Below are 22,210 nucleotides of genomic sequence, written 5' to 3'. Positions count from 1 at the left end.
TTTTTTAATTTTTAAAATATCCTTAATCTTTTATTATTCTTTAATTTTTTTAATTTTATACCGTCAACTTTTAATTTAACATTTTCTTCTTCTTTTTAACACACATCTTTTTTTTTTCTCTTTCAGTTTTTACATGCATCTCCGTTGTTTTCCCCCACTCTCCACTTCCCACTAGTTTCAATAGGTAATTTTAATTTCTTAAATTTTTACTCTTTTTATTTTTACATGCATCTAGACCATATAATTGGTATACATGACATTTTAAGCACGTGTGACTTCTTCAACATTTTTGAAGATGTCGAGTCAAATACGCGTTTTTTCTTTGAACATTTTTTCTTTTAAACTTCCAAAAATCTGAACGTTGAATTTAGTGTCTAAAAAATACTTTATGGAACATTAATTTTAATATTTCAAAAAAATACTTTTTGAAACACTAAACTTATTATTCTAGAAAGAACTTTCAAACATTATGTAAAATAACAGACTTTCAAAAAGTACTTTTTGGAACACTAAACTTAATGTTTGAAAAATACTTTCCAAAATAGAAAAATTAATGTTCTGAAAAGTACTTTCAGAAGTGTGTTATTTTACATAGTTTTAAGAAGTAGTATCTAGAAGAATGTTAAAAACACAATTCCATAAATACTTTTCAGAACACAAATTATTTGAAACACAAAATTTAATGGTGTGCTTTCTAAAAGTGTAAAAGGGAAAAGTGGTTGAAAAAAAATACATATTTAGTTCAACACTACACATGACTATAATGTTGTCGGACACCAATTTTAGTCTTGGATATGTTTGAAAACTAAAAGAAGAGAGAGGGAGTAATATTGTGAAAATTGAAAGAGAATGGAGGAAGAAAATAATGTAAAAATTAAAAGAATTAAAATTATCCACTAAAATAGGTGAGGAGTGAAAAAATATAAGGGGTGCATGTGAAAACTAAAAAGAAGAGGAAAGGAAGTGTATGGAAAAAAAATTAATAAATTGAATGTTAGAGGTATAAAATTAAAAATTAGGAAAAAGAAATTAAAAATATTTTATGAATTTATTTTTAAAAAAAGTCCTATAAAAAAATGAGATGAATTTTATTATTTACATTCAGCTCAAAAAGGCTTACCATCCCAAATCCATAAAACAAATCTTTATGGACCCTTTCGGCCAACCTGACGTTGAATGGCTTAAAGAAAAAGAAAGTTTGATGGCCTGACATCTATAATGATAGGCTGTTTTGGTTTCTATATTTTTCTAATTCCTTTACTTCTCAACTAATATTTACAATTATGAAGTTAATTGCACATTTTTTTTTTTACTTTATCATATTTGTTTTATTAAACACTTCTCATTTTTTCCCTTCTCGTATGTATGATTATTCACAATAAGATTACTCTTTCAAACATTGAATTTTAAAAAAAAATTATTTGGTTTTATAAATGTTCAGGTACCGAAATTCCTTTTCCATGATCATAAAAAAAAACTTAAGGAGGTAAAGATCATGATGAGACTGTCAAGTGATTTGATCCTTCTACAAGGCCAAATTTTCTGCACTTTGACTTGAGAACAGTAACACCAACATTTAGATTTTCTCATCCTTCTACAACTGGCATACCAAAGTGGTTTTTATCAAATCTGATAAAGAATTTTATGCTTCAAGGCCACTGAGTGTCCTGTTTTTCCTCCTTATTAAACCTGCAAACTCTAACCTTATCTTTTAGATATAAATATTTATTCATGATATTATTAACTTAACATTAGGAAGCTTCACACACGGGGAACGAGAATTATATATTGAATGGGAAAATAGATCACTTTGTAGAAGAGGGAGTTAATAATGACCTAATCACTGAAAATTAAAAAGAACAAGAAGAGGGAGTTAGATACATGATAAGTTACTTTGCAGAAGTACTCAAACAAAATGGAATGGAGAAGCTCATAATTTGCTGCTGCAAGCAGCACTCATCATAAAATGTTTATTATAAAGCTTTAAGTTTTTTAAGGTCCAAAATAAGCTCCGAATACACTATAATTGCAAGCAAAGCATGTTTTCCACTTTCTTTACACGTGTAATGGACATTTATACTAAACAGTATCAAAACATATATAAGAACTCACAATATTAGACAGAGAAGCAGCATTTCACAGTTCATATACTCTTGAGAATCATTAACCTTTTTTATGAAGACTTCAAAATAAGCCAAGCCAAGTATCATTAACCTTACGGCTTTTGACATAGCATAGAATATAGCAATAACAAACTTTGTCACACAAAAAGAAGTAGAGTAGTAGTTGCCATGATTGATGCATAACTGAAATTCTTAAAGTATTCCCATTTTTCACATCATTTTGATGATGAACTACGATGGGAATGCTTTTAGAATTTTCAGTTATGTATCAAGAAGGGAAGGAAGTTCACAGTTTTATGAACCCTGACTCTGAGACTGTGAGAGAAGAAAAGAAAGGAGAGGAGGAAGAGATTTCACGATTTCATTCACTAATTGATACAAATACATGTTACAACACGAACCCTTTGATAGGATATTGTTTCTAATAAAGTAACTAATGTAAATACAGGGAATCTTATTCTTAATATAGAAGCAATTAAATAATAAGAGCAAACTTAACTTCTTAGCACATTAGCATTAGCATTAGCATTATACAGTTCTTCTGCCATGCAGCTCTCACATTACGTCTGGTGGTGAAATAAATTTTGCTGGCTGTTACTTAATGGCTGTAATTTTGGAGCCGTAAGCTTTGGATTTCAGTTCACGATTATGTAGGTAAAACTAGTTTATAAACTAGTCGAAAGCCTATAACTTATTTGTTGTACTCAAAACTTGAGTTTGCAAGAGTTAACCTGACCCTTATAAAAATTTAAAAATTACTTTGTAATAAAATCTTTTAAATAAATTAAAATCTATATCTAAATTCAATTGTTACAGCTTTGTAGATTAAAGAATGATTTACTTAATTGTGGTTGCAAGTTGTTGTCAAGTGATAATTTATGTATATCATCAAGCAGTACATCCACAAAATGAGCAAGGGGATTCTTTTTTTTCTAACTAGTTTTGAGAGTTATGATATCATACAATTGTAAGTCTTTTTCCACCGGATGCTCCCACATGAGGTGTGTCGTATTTAATCAAATAAAGCATGTATATCGTGTTGTTTTTTAATCAAATTAAAACAAGAAGAAAAAGAGAAATAGTGACTGCCATCAACTCACAGCACATGCTAAAATGACCCATTTTGGGAATTAAGGTCCCCTCTGTAACTTTGTCTCACAATTTGATATTCACTTATAGAAGAAAAATAATTAAAGAACAGCATTTGTGAGGGGACCATGCCAATTCAAATGTTAACGTTGTCTTTCTTTCTAAATCACCAATTTCATTTTTAAATTTTTTTATCTTATTATGACGTATATTAGTTCATAACATTGATACAGCATGTTTGTTTAGTATCACTTTCACAGTTGAGGAGAAAAATTGGTTCTCAGTCTCACATTCATGCATGCATCGATCATTGATTTGTATTTGGACACATAACATTTTGAAAGAAAAAAGGTTAGATATAGATAAGTTAGTTCTTTAAGCAATATGTTCCCTGTCAGCAATACCATCATTGTTTCATTTCATGCATATCACATAACACGCACTCATCATCTCACTCACTAAGCACGCCACTCATCTATGTATAAATGGCATAGCACAAGAGGAACATTCATCTACACTCACAGCACCTCCACAGAAAATAAAAAAAAAATTCTCTCTCTCCCTCTCACTCAGTTTCACACTCTCTTGCTCAACCAATGAACTGAAACACCTCTCTCAAGCACAGATCACTAAGATTTTGAGAAGAGAAGCAAAATGAACTTAAAAGTTTAGTTGAACCTCAAAACGAAGTTCTGAATGGGAATGCTATAAGAATCTTCAGCTATGCATCAATCAAGGTGTAGTAGCTACGGAACATACTGAGTAAGCTTATAGCATCGATCCTATCACTTAGTAGGTGCTTTCTAATTTACTAATTATTTCTGATCTAAAACTCATTATTTCAGATATTTGATGAATACATTGGGGGTTTGGCAAAAACCCATAGTCTGGTTGGTGACTGCTTTCCAACAAAATATATGCCTATGTTAGACAGATCTAACCAACTAGGTTTAAGCACTCGTCATGTGATTTGATCCATTTTCGTCTTGTGGCTTGGCATCAAATATTCTCTCTCTTGCCACTGTTGCCTACAAAAAAATACATATATCCAACACCTATAGTCAACACCACCAAACATACACTTGTACAATAATATTCAACAAAGAAACATATTGGATAGTTAAAGAAACAAGAATTGTGTGAACCTGTTTATTCCAGTTGGTAAGAGCAGTAATGAGGGAAAGAAAAATGGATTGGACAATGGAGCCTGCAACTATTCCGATCCAAAGGCCCCTTGCTCTCAAATGTGCAACAAAGCCAAGTACGCAACCTACAGGAACTCCTACCAAATAAAATGCTCCAAGATTCACATATGCTCCAAGATGTTGCCACCCACTTCCTCTAGCAACCCCTGATCCATTTTTTTTAATTTTTTTTTTGGTTCATTAATTGTAGCAAGTTAGCAAAAACAAGAATGATAGTTACCATCAAAATATAAGAGGGAATTAAAACACCACCATGGCACCATTGCATCTGAGAATCGAAAACCATATCAAAGTACTTCATCTGATTCAAATATAAAGGGAAGAAAAACTCTAGAATGACTTTACTATTTGTGTATCTTATTTAATATCATTACTTCTAATTTTGACCATTATTTGTTTCAAGATTAGTTATCTTTTTAATTATTCTAATCTCATGAATTTTACCTACAGAAATTAAAAACATTTTATTTTAACTCTATACATATTTTTTTTAAGTCTATATATAATTTCATAAATTTTATATTTTAGTTTCTAACAATAAATTATAAGAATTAAAAGGAAAAAATGTATATATAAATAGAGATTAAAATTGAATGTTTTTAACTATAAAAAAATAAAGTTTATAAATTATATGAAGTAAAAGATAAAATCTATGAAATTAGTCTAATCAAAGTGATAATTAAACCTTTCTTTACGATACTAAGCAATTATGATTAAAAACAAGCAACAATATAATTTTTAAAGGAGACAACAAAGCAAAAAAGAATAAAAAGGGTAGTTAGTTAACCTGAAAGAAGCGCTTGTAAGCTATCGGTAAAAATGGAGAGACATAGCAGAGGGGTTAACAGAGCCACATAATGAACAACTACACTTTCGTTGCTAAAGGCATAACCCAAGAAATGTCTGCATCCGAATAGTGTTGCACTTACAATGAGACCCTCTGCAACTGCAAGCAACATCGATGCAGAAATAGCCACACGAACTGCTTCTGGATTCCCTGCTCCTAATTCATTCGAAACTCTAGTGCTGCGTGTCACATACAACTATTGTGTCACGTTTTTCTATGTTTGTTATTACATGTCATGGACTAAAAGTCTAAAACATTACCAATTTATCATATAGTTTGATGAAGTGAGAAACGGACCTGGCAGCAGCCCCAAACCCGTAGGGTATGGTGAAATGTAATGTAGAGATTGTTAAGCTGATCACAATATAGGAGAAAGTTAGAGAAGTGATTAATTATGTTTTCATGATCAAATATATAACATGGTGGCTTTCTCATAAATGAAATCAAGCATTACCATATGGACAGAACTGATGTCTCCAATGTTGGGTTAGGAAAAAGTCCAGCCAGCAAAACTAGTATCTCGCAAGCCCACCATTTAAGACTGTAAGATGAAAAATTGTGCATGCATGGCAAGTAAGTAACCATGTTGGCTAAATAATTATGATCTGGTTCAAGTTTATGATTTTTTAATAGTTAACAAAGAGGGAGGAGGAAGAGTATTAGAAAAAATATAAAGTTTTAAATAGAAATAGAAAAGGAGAAAACAAAGTTACCAAACCATGACTGCTGCAGGGACAGCAAATCGGAAGAAGTCTCCGATACGAAGGAAAGCATTGGTTGAAAACGGAAGGCGCGTTCTGTGACAAGCAGAGGAGTATCTGACAAAGGAGAAAAGCAGAATCACGTTTAACCAAACGCAAACGCTGAAAGCAATGGCAGCACCAACGTGTCCCAACCCGAGTTTGAACACGAGGCTCCAACACATTGCCACGTGGAGGCACAAAACAAGAGCGGAGCTTAGCATCATGGGAGAAACCAAACTCTGTGTCTGGAGAAAACGCGTTAGGGGCTTAAGAATTGCTGAACCAAACAGAGCGGGAATTAGCCAAATGGCGTATTTACGTGCTTCATGGGATATGGAAGGGTCTTGGCCTAAGAGAACTAAAATTTTGTCCAAGAAAACCCATAGAAGGGTGATTGGGAAAGAAAGCAAAGTGAGGCATATAATGGCAGTGTAAGTGTATAGTCCAACTTTTTCGTATTCCTCTGCTCCGAATGCTTGCCCACATAGTGTTTCCAATCCACCAGCCATCCCTGACTGCATGCAATATTTACATGATAAAAGAACTGAGTTTTTTTTTATGTAAATTATTTACGTATAACAGTAAATAAGTATTTTTATTCTTTTAAAATATAAGAATATAAAAGAAAGTTAAATAACTCTAGATTCTCTTTTTGATCCTTTATTTATTAGATGAAAAACGTATTACATATTTTTTTTTTGTATTTTCAAACTATTGAATGTATTTATTTTATTTAATTATTTTTCATAAAATATTAAGAAAAATGGTGAAAGAATAATGTAAAAATATATTGTCTTACTTATAAGTTATAATTCATAAAAGTTGACCCAAAAGGCAAAATTTGACCCGTATACTAAGTTAATTCGGCCGTAATTTGGGCCCAAAACATGGCAAGGAATCTATCGTGAAGTTATTTTTTAATGTAAGATGCCTTTTTTTAATGTAACAATAAGATACCAAAATTTTCAATCAAGTGTTCGTTTAATTTGTATTTTGTGCAACTTTGTCACACATATCAATATATATTGAGATTATCTATAGCAAAGTTTTCCGAACTCAATTTGCTAAAAGAACACTTTTATTCAATGTCCCTTGACATTCTTTTATACAAACCCTAAATTTTGTAAGGACTTAAGTAAATAACCAGTTTAATTAAGCATTTATAACTAAATATTTATTATGTAATGTTCATATAAGTTATTTTATACTACAATTTTTCATATAAATTATGAATTATTTTATAGTTATTTTGAAAAGCTTATTAAAATAAGATAAAAAAAATAATTTATAGACATAACATTAATTATTTTCATAATTTTTCCTAAATATTTATATCATGGATATAAAGTATAAACTGTATTGCAAAACAAATTAAATTAGTTACAAACAAGTTACATAATTAAAAATTAAATCCTTACTAAAATTTTTGTGACTCCAATGAAAAAAAAATTCAACTAATTCGTTGTTCCAAATAGAATTGGATTCAAAATTCTTAAACAAGATCTTGCGAATGAAAAAGAAGAACATAATTCAAAAGGAAGATTTCATTAAAATTTAAAGTTGATTAATTTTGTTTTTCAACTAAAATTAATCATTAATAAAACTAGTAAAAACTTCACAGTAATAAAACATGGTTACAAATATCATTAAATTTGATCATTAATATATTTTTTTTTCTTTATTGTGTGAATAAATTCTTTCAAAACTACCCTCTTAATCATAAACTGATTTTAACAATGAATATAATAATAATTAATAATAAATTAGGGCAAAGTACTTACTAAAACACTAAAGCCAGAAACATTGGTGAGAGAGGTTGCAATAGCAACACTTGAAAGAGATAGCTGACCAAGATGACCAACCATTACCATGGACACCACTTGCATTAGATATTGCAAGACACTTGCAACCACCATTGGAGCTGCTATTCTCCCCACCTTCTTCACTTCCTCTATTGGGAAAAATCCAGTGTATTGGGAAAAATCCAAGTCCCACATCGACTAGAGATTAGGCAATTGAATAATATATAAGTGGAAAGCAACCCTTACCTTACAAGCCGGTTTTGTAGGGTTGAGTTAGGCTTAATCCACTATTCTAAGATGGTATCAGAGCCATTTAGATCCACTTTAAAAAATGGGCCACCCACCATTGATGCATGCCTCATAGGCATGAGGGGGTGTATTGGGAAAAACCCAAGTCCCGCCAATCCTAGATCATTAAAAAGGGCCACCCACCATTTATCCACGTACCAAGCCCAATAGTGCTGGACGTGAGGGGGTGTATTGGGAAAAATCCAGTGTATTGGGAAAAATCCAAGTCCCACATCGACTAGAGATTAGGCAATTGAATAATATATAAGTGGAAAGCAACCCTTACCTTACAAGCCGGTTTTGTAGGGTTGAGTTAGGCTTAATCCACTATTCTAACATACGCCGGTTTTGTAGGGTTGAGTTAGGCTTAATCCACTATTCTAACATGGTATGTTAGAATAGTGGATTAAGCCTAACTCAACCCTACAAAACCGGCTTGTAAGGTAAGGGTTGCTTTCCACTTATATATTATTCAATTGCCTAATCTCTAGTCGATGTGGGACTTGGGTTTTTCCCAATACACCCCCTCACGTCCAGCACTATTGGGCTTGGTACGTGGATAAATGGTGGGTGGCCCTTTTTAATGATCTAGGATTGGCGGGACTTGGGTTTTTCCCAATACACCCCCTCATGCCTATGAGACATGCATCAATGGTGGGTGGCCCATTTTTAAAGTGGATCTAAATGGCTCTGATACCATGTTAGAATAGTGGATTAAGCCTAACTCAACCCTACAAAACCGGCTTGTAAGGTAAGGGTTGCTTTCCACTTATATATTATTCAATTGCCTAATCTCTAGTCGATGTGGGACTTGGGTTTTTCCCAATATCCTCCCTCATTCCTCTTCCCCTTTTAGAACCTTCTTCCATTGTTGCCTTTAATTTCTACACTCACTTTCAACTTATATATATAGCCTCAACTTCTGTATCTTTATTCTTATCCCTCTTCTTGTCCTCTTTTATACATATCATTACAAGTGAGACAACTTTGAGTCACCCACGCAACTATATCTTCAAATATAATTAATAAACACAATCAAACCATAATGTAGATATGTTGGACAAGAGACACGTGCGATTGCGATTTCCATGTCAGCTTAAGTTGGAAGAAAGAAGTTAAACCATTTTAAGACTGTAACTTTGTTAACATTCTATAACTTAAAGCATTAGTATGTCAAAATGTAGAATATATGAGCAAATAAAACTATATTTAAACCCTATATATACAACAATTAATCGATACCTAGCAAGTTGTATATGTATAATTAATGTATCAAAAATATTTTTCAACAAGCCTGTGCGTATATGTTATTAAAAATAAATCATAGAGTGGACCAATATGTGTATTGATCCGCATATGCATGCTTGGATCGTGGAGATATGTCTATTTCATGGGAATAATAATTTTTTTATTAATTAGGATCAATAATCATAATTAATTTTAAACTGTGATTATTTTTAACGAAGCATTGTTCAATTCTGGATAATTAAATAACAATAAAATACTTTTTCGAAAACAAATCCAGAGGGTTGTGTCCTTTTAGAGACAGTTTTCTGAATATTCTCACACAGTATTTTAATCGATATAGATTCAATATTGTAACAATATCTTAATAATAAATTGCTTAATTACCTGGGTTTTCCTCTTTAATTTGTTTTCGGGATTCTTTGTATCTTTCTGAAGATTTGTCTAATAGCTCCTACGAAACTTCATGCTTCATCATCATTATTATATGAAGAATTTTAAACGCACATCTTATCTTTAGGATGTATGAAGGGAATTAGAAGAAAAAGATTGAGAGGAAAAAAATAAATAAAGGACGAGTTTATATTTGTGTTTCATTAATTTAAAATTCTTCTATCTTAGCGAGTTAAAAAGGGTTTTATTGTTTATAATAATTTTAAGTTGTGTAATTTAAAATAACAAAAAATGGTAAAATAAATATTTGAATTGAGATCTAGGTTACAAAATTAACAAGCACTCAAAATTTGAAATCTATTAATAATATAAAGGGAAAAAATTCTGCAACAACTTTTTTTCTCAAAAACTCTTTGCAAATTTTTTTTTATATAAATATTATTATAAAAATAAATTTAAATAGTATAAAAATTAATCAATTTATTAAAAAGTATAAAATAAATACTAATAACTACTATATTTTGCACATATATATAAAATTTGTCTCCAATAATTATATTATATCAAAATTAAGGGAAAATTTTGGATTAAAATATTACATGTTTGGTTTGACTATTTTCAATAAAAGTTTATAAAATATTTTTGGTGTAAAATTTATATTCAAAATCATTTTCTATATATGAATTAGAATAATATTTTATTTTGTAAATATTTTATTTTTTTCCACTCTATCTCATATATATTCTCATTTGAATACTTTCATCTCATAATAGGTGAATTTTATTATGATAACATGCAAATGTCTCTTGTATTTTTTGTATCAAATGGACAATTTATTATCTAACAAGCAATAATTATATATCAAAATAAAATATATATTTTATCTTTATAAACAATATATATATACCAATTTTTTTCACTATTGTAAATTTAAATGTTTATTTACTTTCCTTATCGTTATTACACATATACTATTTTAATGTATATTCACATTTTCCTTATTTATCATATAAAAATATATCATAACCTAATCTAACAATATTTCATTATTTTTGGTTAATTTTAATCTATAAGGTATGATGGTATATTTTTCTCACATTTTATATTTTATAAACTCTCATATAATAACTCCTCCTCCTAATTCCCGAGTCTCATTCATATATATAATAAGTTACATCTTTATTTTATAAACCATCATCTCATAATCTCCTATCCTGAAATCCCTTTAATAAAGTTACATTTCATAACCTTCTTCTACTCTTTCTCGCAATATTTTGTATTATTTTTTTTAATATCCTTTTACAAATGAACAATGGTTTGGATATGATTGCGAAGAAGAACAACAAATAATATTAAAAGATATGAATAACCAAATTTTCCATTGTTTACGTTTTACGATATGTAAGTTTTATATCATCTTTCTTTACTTTTATATATAATTATTGGAAGTTTTCTTTTTATTTTATATTCTTGATAGTTTTGCTCCTCATATTTGTTGAGACTTCTTATTTTATACTCTTAGTTCTGCTTCTGATCTTTGTTGAAACGATTATGTTCTTAAATTTGTGTGTCAGTCATTTAATACAACAATATCAAGGATTTATTATAGTTGATATTTGATCATATTTATAATATTGTTACTTTTGTCATTATTGTTATTGGTTCCTTTTTAACGATCATCACGTATGTCAAATGTAACATTCAGTTTATATGATATTAAACATAATATTAAATATATATTTCTTATATATTATTAACATAAGTATATCATTAATAATATTATACATCAAAATAAATAAGATTTTATGAACTTATATACATATAATTAGCTATATTTATATTACATATCATTCTAAAAATATTTACAATGCAGACTTATTTACATATCATGTGTTTTCTATTTTCACTATAATATTTACATTGATGGTGGAAAAATTTATAATTGGATTAGCATGATTGACAGGTGGTAAAAAAAAGTTACTATACTAGGTCCATTTATAATAGTGAGAATTTCTTGGTTGAGAAAGAAAACAAATGAAGACAATCCAATGCCTTGAAATGTGACTAAGTTAGAAACGACATCCACACTCCAATTTTCTCAATGAAGACTGCAAAAATAACAACCGTAAAGAGACCTGAGATTGCGGGTAGATCCATCTATTTTGTAAATATATTTAAATATATAATTATATATACACATATATGTGTTAGATTTTCATTGTTATAATAAAATTTGAATTATTTTAGTAGTGACTAGTCAGGATAAATGAACATTATCATAATATCAACCAACAAAAGGATATTTTACCTTAAGTCCTTACTCATTTAAATTCCCAAGGTCAAACCTCCAACTATAAATTAATTCAAATTTTATTCTCTATGGCCATATAATAATATTTATCTTTATAATGTATGAAGAAATAATAACAAGACGAGTTTAGAATATTTTAACAAAACTATACTATAGCTAATATTAATATAAAAATAATTAAACTAAATAAATTTGAGTATTTTAATTATTTAAAATTTAATATAATATAGTTTACGTAAATGAAATGTATTAAATAATATTAATCAAATAAATGATAATGATAAACATCATAAAATAATTAAATAATATAAATTAACAACACCTTATAATTATTTAGAGTAAAAAGTATCATATATTAATCAAGTAAATAAGGTTAGGAATACCTCACCAAGTAAATACACATAAATATAACATAAAATAAATAACATAATAACATTAAAATTTAAATAAATAAGGGTCTCATCTCCCTTACCTTAATACAAAAGTATAATTGCTTTAGAGATAACTTAAAACTGCGTACAAGAATTTTTTTTCCTTCTTCTTATTCTTTATTTCTCTTTCTTCTCAATTCTCTCTTCACCCTCTCCCTCTCTCCCCTGCTGGTCCCCCTCCCCACTTTGCCTATTTATAAGAAAGTTTGTAATAATTATTTTTTTTCTCGTTTAATTGCTAGTTGAAATCGAATTGCAGTTACAATTCTTTTTTACTTAGGTAGTGTTTGTTTCCGGGAAAGTACTGTTCACGAGCAAAGAAAGGCGTGGAAAGTATCCGTTTGTTTCCCCTGATTTGGAACGAAGGAAAGGCGAAGAAAAGCGAGGAGAAGCATTGTTTCTCTCCTCGCACAAAAGGGAAGAAAGGAGGTGAAAGACACGTAGGATTTGTGAAAATCCGAAAATGCCCCTCCCATGCATGTGCCATGCAGCAGAGGAATCTCTGCCATTTCACGGACCGTCCTTGTCTCATGCATGCATACTGGCAGGAATCTCTACCATTGTTGACTGGGATTATTGAAGGAGCTTTGTCGTTGCGTTTGAAATAATAATATAAGAGGAAGCTCTCTTTGTGGTATTCTGGACAGAATTTCGGTTGAGTAATTTCGGTTGGTGTTGCTCACGTTCTTCACGGGTTGGTGCGTGGGTGATGGTGGCTGGTGGTGGCTGGTGGGTGTTGGTGGTGAGTGATTGTGGAAGGAGCTCCTCCATTGAAGGTTAGTTTGATGTCATTTGATATATATGAAGGAGCATAATCGATTATGGTTGGCTACATAATCGATTATGGCCTTCCATAATCGATTATGGGTGAGGCATAATCGATTATGCAAGACCATAATCGATTATGTGCCAAGCATAATCGATTATGCAGGTGGAACCCGGAACGGCCCGTTCCAAAATGCATTTTATGAGAAATATGCGAAATCAGAATGGGCCGTTCCACTTTTGGAACGGGCCGTTCTAGTTTTGGGCTTTGTGGATAAATTTCAACCCCAGAACGGCCCGTTCTGGTATGAGAACGGGCCGTTCTGGTATGAGAACGGGCCGTTCTGGTATGAGAACGGGTCGTTCTGGGTATGTCAAAGAGCCATGCAAAATGCGTCCATAACGGCCCGTTCTAGGCATATTAATTTGTTATTAATCCGTATATATATAACTATATATATATAATTAATATTTAATATATAATACCTTAAATAATTATATTAAATATTAATATTATATATATATAAATCAAATATTAATATTAAATAATTATAATTAATTTATATATATATATATATATATATTAAATATTAAATATTTAATATATATATATATATATATATATATATATATATTAAATAATTATTTAATTTATAGATATAAATAAAATAATAATATTAAATATTAATATTTTTATGTTCTCACTTTGATATATATTAAAGTTAGGTTATATTTTTTTAGGGTTTATATTTTCGTTTTTAATTATATTTGATTATAATAATAAATTTGTTATTTCGAAAAATATTCAGATGCTAGACGAAAATATCGATGTTGTTAGTTTAGACAATGAAGAAATGGATAATGATTTGGACTTGAATTTAATTACACAAATACAAAGTCAAATACAAATGCGAATCCAAGTAGGAGCAATGACAATCCTTTGTCTCGTAGCTTTTGGGTTAAATATGTTGTGTACCATACGTTGTCCCACAAGTAACATTAGAGACTTCATTTCTCAAAAAGAACGTCGTAGGAATGAGTTGATGTCATACCTTATTCACACCGAACAATGTCGTGACATTATTCGCATGGGACCTGCGGCATTCATTAAATAATATTTTACTCATTTTTAATCCAAGGGTAAAAGTGTAAATTATATATTCATCTCTTAATTTTTTAATTTTTATCTATCATTAAATTTAAAGCAAATATTTAAATTAATTTATTTTTAAATAAATTTTTTTTATAATTTTTTAGTTAAAATTTATATATTTATCTTTTAATTATAATAATTATAAACTTTTTTTTAACCTAAGGGCAAAATAGTAATATTTCACAATTATCAATTAAAAAATTTATTTTTATCTATCACATCAATCAATTCATTCACAAACTTTTACAAACTTTCTCTACACTTTCCACTCACTTTCCCTTAATCCAAACAACCACACTTTCCACTCACTTTCCCTTCAAATCCCTCCTTTTCCACTTCCCCTTTTCCATCTTCAAATCCAAACAAAGCCTTAGGTAGTGTTTGTTTCCGGGAAAGTACTGTTCACGAGCAAAGAAAGGCGTGGAAAGTATCCGTTTGTTTCCCCTGATTTGGAACGAAAGAAAGGCGAAGAAAAGCGAGGAGAAGCATTGTTTCTCTCCTCGCACAAAAGGGAAGAAAGGAGGTGAAAGACACGTAGGATTCGTGAAAATCCGAAAATGCCCCTCCCATGCATGTGCCATGCAGCAGAGGAATCTCTGCCATTTCACGGACCGTCCTTGTCTCATGCATGCATACTGGCAGGAATCTCTGCCATTGTTGACTGGGATTATTGAAGGAGCTTTGTCGTTGCGTTTGAAATAATAATATAAGAGGAAGCTCTCTTTGTGGTATTCTGGACAGAATTTCGGTTGAGTAATTTCGGTTGGTGTTGCTCACCTTCTTCACGGGCTGGTGTGTGGCTGGTGGTGGCTGGTGGGTGTTGGTGGTGAGTGATTGTGGGAGGAGCTCCTCCATTGAAGGTTAGTTTGATGTCATTTGATATATATGAAGGAGCATAATCGATTATGGTTGGCTACATAATCGATTATGGCCTTCCATAATCGATTATGGGTGAGGCATAATCACCCATAATCGATTATGCAAGGCCATAATCAATTATGTGCCAAACATAATCGATTATGCAGGGTATTTTCGCTGACAGTGGAACCTGGAACGGCCCCGGAACGGCCCGTTCCAAAATGCATTTTATGAGAAATATGCGAAATCAGAACGGGCCGTTCCACTTTTGGAACGGGCCGTTCCACTTTTGGGCTTTGTGGATAAATTTCAACCCCAGAACGGCCCGTTCTGGTATGAGAACGAGTCGTTCTGGTATGAGAACGGGTCGTTCTGGGTATGCCAAAGAGCCATGCAAAATGCGTCCAGAACGGCCCGTTCTGGGCACATTAATTTGTTATTAATCCGTATATATATAACTATATATATATAATTAATATTTAATATATAATACCTTAAATAATTATATTAAATATTAATATTATATATACATAAATTAAATATTAATATTAAATAATTATAATTAATTTATATATATATATATTAAATATTTAATATTTAATATATATATATATATAAATTAAATAATTATTTAATTTATAGATATAAATAAAATAATAATATTAAATATTAATATTTTTATGTTCTCACTTTGATATATATTAAAGTTAGGTTATATTTTTTTAGGGTTTATATTTTCGTTTTTAATTATATTTGATTAGAATAATAAATTTGTTATTTCGAAAAATATTCAGATGCCAGACGAAAATATCGATGTTGTTAGTTTAGACAATGAAGAAATGGATAATGATTTGGACTTGAATTTAATTACACAAATACAAAGCCAAATACAAATGCGAACCCAAATAGGAGCAATGACAATCCTTTGTCTCGTAGCTTTTGGGTTAAATATGTTGTGTACCATACATTGTCCCACAAGTAACATTAGGGACTTCATTTCTCAAAAAGAACGTCGTAGGAATGAGTTGATGTCATACCTTATTTACACCGAACAATGTCGTGACATTATTCGCATGGGACCTACGGCACTCATTAAATAATATTTTACTCATTTTTAATTCAAGGGTAAAAGTGTAAATTATATATTCATCTCTTAAATTTTTAATTTTTATCTATCATTAAATTTAAAGCAAATATTTAAATTAATTTATTTTTAAATTAATTTTTTAGTTAAAATTTATATATTCATCTTTTAATTATAATAATTATAAACTTTTTTTTAACCTAAGGGCAAAATAGTAATCTTTCACAATTATCAATTAAAAAATTTATTTTCATCTATCACATCAATCAATTCATTCACAAACTTTTACAAACTTTCTCTACACTTTCCACACTTTCCCTTCAAATCCCTCCTTTTCCACTCCCCCTTTTCCATCTTCAAATCCAAACAAAGTCTTAGGTAGTGTTTGTTTCCATAATTATATTTAATTTAAGGTATTATATATTAAATATTAATATTATATATATATATATATAAACGGTATTAAATAACCGTTATTAATAACAAATTAATGTGCCCAGAACGGCCCGTTCTGCAAGTGGAACGGCCCGTTCTGGGGTTATAAAGTACTCCGCAAAGCCCAAAAGTGGAACGGCCCGTTCCAAAAGTGGAACGGCCCGTTCTGCTTTCGCATTTTTCTCATAACATGCATTTTTGGAACGGGCCGTTCCGGGGCCGTTTCGGGTTCCACTGGCAGCGAAAATACCCTGCATAATCAATTTTGCTTGGCCACATAATCGATTATGCTCCTTCGTATATACCAAATGAGATCAAACTTACCTTCAATGGAGGACCTCCTTCCACAATCACTCACCACCAACACCCACCAGCCACCACCAGCCACCACCAGCCACCCAACGTCGAGAATCAGCACCAGCCCGTGGAGAACGTGAACGTGAATCCTCTGCTACATGGCACATGCATGGGAGGGGCATTTTCGGATTTTCACAAATCCTACGTGTCTTTCACCTCCTTTCTTTGCTTTTGTGCGAGGATAGCAACAGTGCTTCTCCCCACTTTTCTTCGCCTTTCTTTCGCTCCAAATCACGGGAAACAAACACATACTTTCCTCGCCTTTCGTTGCTCGTAAACAGTACATCCCCGGAAACAAACACTACCTTAGAGTTAATGGTCCTTAATTAAAGGATAAGCTTCCGTACATGCAGTAGATAAAATCTGTTGCAGATTTTTTTCTCTAACCATAAATATATATAAAAATTTAATATAATTTCATTAAACACTTAAAATGTAACAATTTAAATATATATATATACACACTTTATAATAATAATATAATTAAAGTATTATTCTGAAAAATATTATAAATAGGATTTTTTCTTAAAAAAATAATTATAATGTAATTGAATATTATATATTTCTATTTTAGTTTACTAAAAATATAAAAATTTTAAAACATTAAAAATAAAAAACTATACTTATTTAAAAAATATGATAACTAAAATTTTTGATTATCACTTTAAAAATAAGATAATGACTAAAATTTATAATATTATATTAAAGTGTCAAAATATTACATCAAAACCTTGTTGAACATCTCGGAAGTCAAAATTTTTGTTGGTGAAATTATAAAGAAGTATGTAGATATGATAAAGAAGTGTATATATAGATGTAATAAACATGTTTTGAGAGCTCAATTGAGCCAAATGAGGCTTTCTCAAAATATTACATGTAAATGTTCCACGTCTCACCTAAACGATGTAAATATGCAATTAAACGACTATTGGATTAAATATTTCACGTCTCCGCATAATAAGGTAAGTGTGCAATTGAATGATTATGGAAGAAAGTTTCACGCCTTAAGTAAACCAAAAATTGATACAAATTCTGTTATGAAAAATGTGAATTAAAAAAAAAACACAAGTCACCCATTAATGCTATTTATGTATAATTAGGAATTTTTAAAAAATCGCTTTATTATAATTTCTATTGACAAGTTTTTTTTTTATATATACCAAATTTGCATTTTTTTAATTTTAATTTTTTTTAATATAAATACATATTAAAAATTTAGCAAATTAAAAAAAAAGTCCGAACATGGCATAGGTCAACCATCTAGTTTTGGTTATACATTAAAAAGTTAAACCTCATCTCAAATTGTTACACAACAAAGTATTGTTTTTGTCAGACATTATAAGTAGTTTTGTAAAAAAAAAAATGAGGCTTATGATATATATATATATATATATATTTTTTTTTTTTAAGTACACTTTTTTTATTTTTAAAAAAAATTATAAAATATTGTAGTTTTTATTTTAATTTTTTTAATTTTACACTTCTAACTTTTAGTTTGTTACTTTCTTTTTCTTTTTCACATATTTTTTTTTCTCTTTTAATTTCACATGCTACCAAAATTGGTAGGGTGAAAGAAAGGTAAAAGAGTGCATGTAAAAATTGAAAAAAAAAAGGAATGATGTGTGAAAAAAAATACTAAATTAAATTTTACAGATGTAAAATTAAAAAATTAAAAAGTTAAAAATTAAAAATTAAGAATATTTTAGAACTTTAATTATTTTTTTTTAAAAAAGAGGTGTAATTATAGAAAAAAGAGGTGTATATTGAAGAATAGCTCATGATATATACATCTCCTTTTTTTTATAATACATTTCCTTTTAAATTTTTTTTTATAAATATTATAATTTTTTTTAAAAAAATTTAATTTTACACTTTCAACTTTCAATTTGCTATTTCTTCTTCTTATTCACACACTTTTTTTTTTCCTTTTAATTTTTACATGTTACAAAAATAGGTGGGGTGAAGGAAAAATAAGGGAGTACATGTAAAAATTCAAAAAAAGAGGAAAGATGTGTGAAAAAAAAGTAATAAATTAAATGTTGTGGATATAAAATTAAAAAATTTAAAACATAAAATTAAGAATATTTTAAAATTTTAATTATTTTTTTTAAAAGAGGTGTACTTATAGAAAAAAGGAGGTGTATATATCATGAACCCTGAAGAAGAAAGTTGAAGGCCCATTCAAACAAAGTGTATCTGTGGGTACGGGTCTAGGCCCAAAGAACAACAAGTTAAAGGCCCATTATCCCTATGGAACCCGATTTCAAACTTTCGGATTCGGACCCATGCTTTTGGTTTCGCCACTTCTGAACACGTTTCTCTCGCTTCTTCTCTCTCTCGCCGTCGTCGTCGCCAAGTTCGTGTAAACTCTCTCTTTCACTCTCTCGCTTCGTTCATTTATCTATGCAGAAACTGCATGTGTTTGTTATTTGTGGCGAATGAACTCCCTTCACGGCGTCACTAAGACCTGAATGTTTTCAAAGTTTTCTTAACGGAATCGCGTGTTTTCTCGCTGCAGTTAGGTTTCGCGATAGAATGATAAAGAGGAGGTTCTACAAGCTCGACCACGGTGATCGTGATGCCTCGGATCCGTCGTCTTCATCCTCGGACTCCGAGCTTGAAGTCGAACCTGAAGCCTCTGAAGAAGAATTGGATGACGATGCAGTTGCAGAAGTGGAACCGAGCGATGACGAAGCTGGTTCAACTTCTTCTGGTTGGTTTATTCACATTTTGTTAACTGTACATTGTATATGTTTAGTATTATTAGCACTTAGCAGACACATAGAATTGCATTAGCTGATGTTGTTATTATTATCATTATTATTATTTTAATTATGGAATCAGATGGAATTCAATGTTAGAGCAACATAAACTAATTAAATTAATTCTCATTATAACGGTGTTTGTAATTTGTTGTTATTAGTCACTTATTTACGCTTTATGTTTTTTATTTTGGCACATTCAGGGTATAAAAGCGAGGATAGTTCTGCGAATGATATTGATGTCAACTCAGCAGGTAGGGTTTGCTTGTGCACACTAACACATATTTGTGTTTATCAGTGAGGAAGTAAGTTATGTGATTGCTCATTGATATTAATATTAGAAGTGGGATGATATTAACTGTTATCATCCTTAGGGTTGGACCTTGGATCTTTTCATTTTAATTTTATTAAATTAAATGAATAAGTTTTTGCTGATATGTACTCAACAAAAAACCTTGATGCAGATGATTTAGCTTTCCACTAAGGTTGAAGTGTGCTTGAGACACTTGAACTTTTGCTCTTATTCAAAATTTACTTCTCATTTTATTTCTGTATGTCAATAAGATGTCTATTTCTGGAAGATAGCATCCATTGTATTGGTTATTTTTTATAACCTTCATGGCTCTATTCCTTGGAAAAGAATCCTTTCATGATTGTTTTAACATTGATGTAACATCAGGTCAGCTATTTAGTGAAGATGATGCTGGAGCTTTAAATGAAAGACAAATGCTTATTAACAGGGAGTTGCTGAGTAAATGTGATACTGAAAAGTCTAATGTCTTGGCTGAAAAGAACTCCTTACCTACAGATTTGCCATCCTATGTCTTAAAATGCAAATCAGTATTTAAGTGCAGGATATGTCCCCGAATTGTCTGTTTATCTGAGGACACTTTGCGGGATCATCTGCAATCAAAGGTGATGTGCCTTTTCTTTTGGTGGCTTATTATGCTTTTGCAACAGCTTTTACTATTCATAGTGCTTCTTTAGTTTTTACAAGAAATCCATAAACTCCTATCATATTTATTCTCCCCAAAATCTATCAATTAATGCATTTATTACATTCATTTGGCTGGAAATTCAGTACCGGCTTTGAACTTTGAACTGGGAAAGGAATATACGGCGATAAGTTTACAGTTATTTACATACTCTGGGATAAGAGTCATAGGACTAGCACACTCGGGATCCTATGACACATTGCTACAATTTTTTATATGGTCCCTTGTTGTAAGCACAAAAGTCTTTCACCCATGGAGTGTATAGCCAATATGAGGATAGATGTTGATATATATTGGTGGCAACAAGTGTAGATTAGTAAAGTAACAAAACGAGGATAAATGTTAGTGTGAAGGGAAATTATGATCTTCTTTAAGTGATTGACAGTAGGGTCAAAATGGCATGGATTTCTGCATAGGACGTGGTCAATGTAGTCCTTAGATTGGTTGACTACAAACATGTATTTATAGAGCATTTCCTTGTCATTGTGTAAAGCTTCTTAGTTCTTATTGATGTATAGAAAGACTTGTTATTACCGTAGAGACATGCTCGATCTGAAAAACTACTAAATGAAGGAAGACTGAAGGCTATGCTCAACAGTGATGGTGAAATTGAGAACCAAGAAATCGCAGAGATTCAAACTAAAGATATTGAGGTTGGTTCTACAACAGTTCAATTGCATTCTACTGCAGCTAAGCTAAATAAAAATTTACATGTTATTGAATTGAACATGCTTGGAAAACTAATTAATTTCTGACTTTTTCAGGATAATGCTGAGAAGAATCACAAAGGGCAGAAGCAGCATAAAAAGAGATTGAGAAAGAAGGTAAAGAACACTAATATTTCATTTAAAAGGCAGTGTTTACATTGAAAATTTCAAACTTTGATGAAAATGTTTTGAATGGCAGAAAAGTGACAAAGCAAAAACAAGGAAAATGCCATCAACGAAAGAACCAGCCAAGAGAAGGCGTAAGAAATGACAGCTCTAATCTGTAGTATTCAGCATTTCGTGGAGCAAATTTTCCCGCCACTACAACTTGCTTTCGTGTGAAAGTCTGCGTAGTAAATATGCTCTACCGATGGTGTTTTTTGAGCCCGCCTTCCCCATCTGTTCTATATTTTCCTTTTCTCATTCCCTCTTTGATTTGTTCAACATTGCCCTCTGCTTCCTTCAATGTTTTTCAAGAGTATTTATTTTTGCTTTTGCCGTGGTATACAAATGTAACCGAAATCAAAGTTGTCTTTTACTAAATAGATTATCTGAGGTTAACTTTATTTGTGATTTGGTCAGAAAATGTTGAATTGTATTACATATTGAACACGGAC

The 22,210-nt window shown here is 30.6% G+C and overlaps 2 protein-coding genes and 1 long non-coding RNA gene across 4 annotated transcripts; 2 read left to right on the top strand and 1 right to left on the bottom strand.

The window, feature by feature from the left end:
* The first annotated feature begins 3,740 nt into the window (after nucleotides 1-3,740).
* Nucleotides 3,741-4,819, top strand: LOC145956983 (uncharacterized). Its single transcript, XR_014433438.1, has 2 exons — nucleotides 3,741-3,974; nucleotides 4,058-4,819. It is a non-coding gene; the product is annotated as an uncharacterized LOC145956983 (long non-coding RNA).
* On the bottom strand, nucleotides 4,103-8,117 carry LOC109802804 (protein DETOXIFICATION 14). 2 transcript variants are annotated; one of them, XM_020364198.3, is made up of 7 exons: nucleotides 7,789-8,117; nucleotides 5,978-6,522; nucleotides 5,719-5,805; nucleotides 5,562-5,618; nucleotides 5,205-5,443; nucleotides 4,358-4,563; nucleotides 4,103-4,240 (listed from the first exon to the last, which is right to left on the bottom strand). In XM_020364198.3, the coding sequence occupies exons 1-7, from the start codon at nucleotides 8,002-8,004 to the stop codon at nucleotides 4,163-4,165; spliced, it is 1,428 nt and encodes a 475-aa protein (XP_020219787.2). In that variant the 5' UTR covers nucleotides 8,005-8,117; the 3' UTR covers nucleotides 4,103-4,162. The 2 variants fall into 2 exon arrangements, with proteins under 2 accessions (XP_020219787.2, XP_082929321.1); XM_083073195.1 differs by lacking the exon at nucleotides 4,103-4,240 and having other exon boundaries at nucleotides 4,274-4,563.
* An 11,232-nt stretch (nucleotides 8,118-19,349) lies between these two features.
* LOC109802297 (stress response protein) lies at nucleotides 19,350-22,159 on the top strand. Its single transcript, XM_020363607.3, has 7 exons — nucleotides 19,350-19,491; nucleotides 19,648-19,842; nucleotides 20,095-20,145; nucleotides 20,571-20,806; nucleotides 21,426-21,539; nucleotides 21,651-21,710; nucleotides 21,793-22,159. The coding sequence occupies exons 2-7, from the start codon at nucleotides 19,665-19,667 to the stop codon at nucleotides 21,862-21,864; spliced, it is 711 nt and encodes a 236-aa protein (XP_020219196.1). The 5' UTR covers nucleotides 19,350-19,491; nucleotides 19,648-19,664; the 3' UTR covers nucleotides 21,865-22,159.
* The last annotated feature ends 51 nt before the right edge of the window (nucleotides 22,160-22,210 follow it).

Source organism: Cajanus cajan, chromosome 4, assembly GCF_000230855.2.
Source record: "Cajanus cajan strain Asha chromosome 4, NIPB_CcT2T_4, whole genome shotgun sequence".
NCBI lineage: Eukaryota > Viridiplantae > Streptophyta > Magnoliopsida > Fabales > Fabaceae > Cajanus > Cajanus cajan.
This window is presented reverse-complemented; position numbering and strand designations above follow the sequence as displayed.

Coding starts and splice junctions, on each gene's coding strand:
- LOC109802804 (XM_083073195.1), bottom strand. CDS start 8,004: ATGTGGGACTTGGATTTTTCCCAATACACTGGATTTTTCCCAATAGAG. Junction 5,806..5,977: donor CCTGCAGCAGTCATGGTTTG/GTAACTTTGTTT, acceptor TTCATCTTACAG/TCTTAAATGGTGGGCTTGCG. Junction 4,564..5,204: donor CTTACAAGCGCTTCTTTCAG/GTTAACTAACTA, acceptor AAAATGGATCAG/GGGTTGCTAGAGGAAGTGGG.
- LOC109802297 (XM_020363607.3), top strand. CDS start 19,665: ATGATAAAGAGGAGGTTCTACAAGCTCGACCACGGTGATCGTGATGCC. Junction 20,146..20,570: donor TATTGATGTCAACTCAGCAG/GTAGGGTTTGCT, acceptor ATGTAACATCAG/GTCAGCTATTTAGTGAAGAT. Junction 20,807..21,425: donor GGGATCATCTGCAATCAAAG/GTGATGTGCCTT, acceptor TTATTACCGTAG/AGACATGCTCGATCTGAAAA.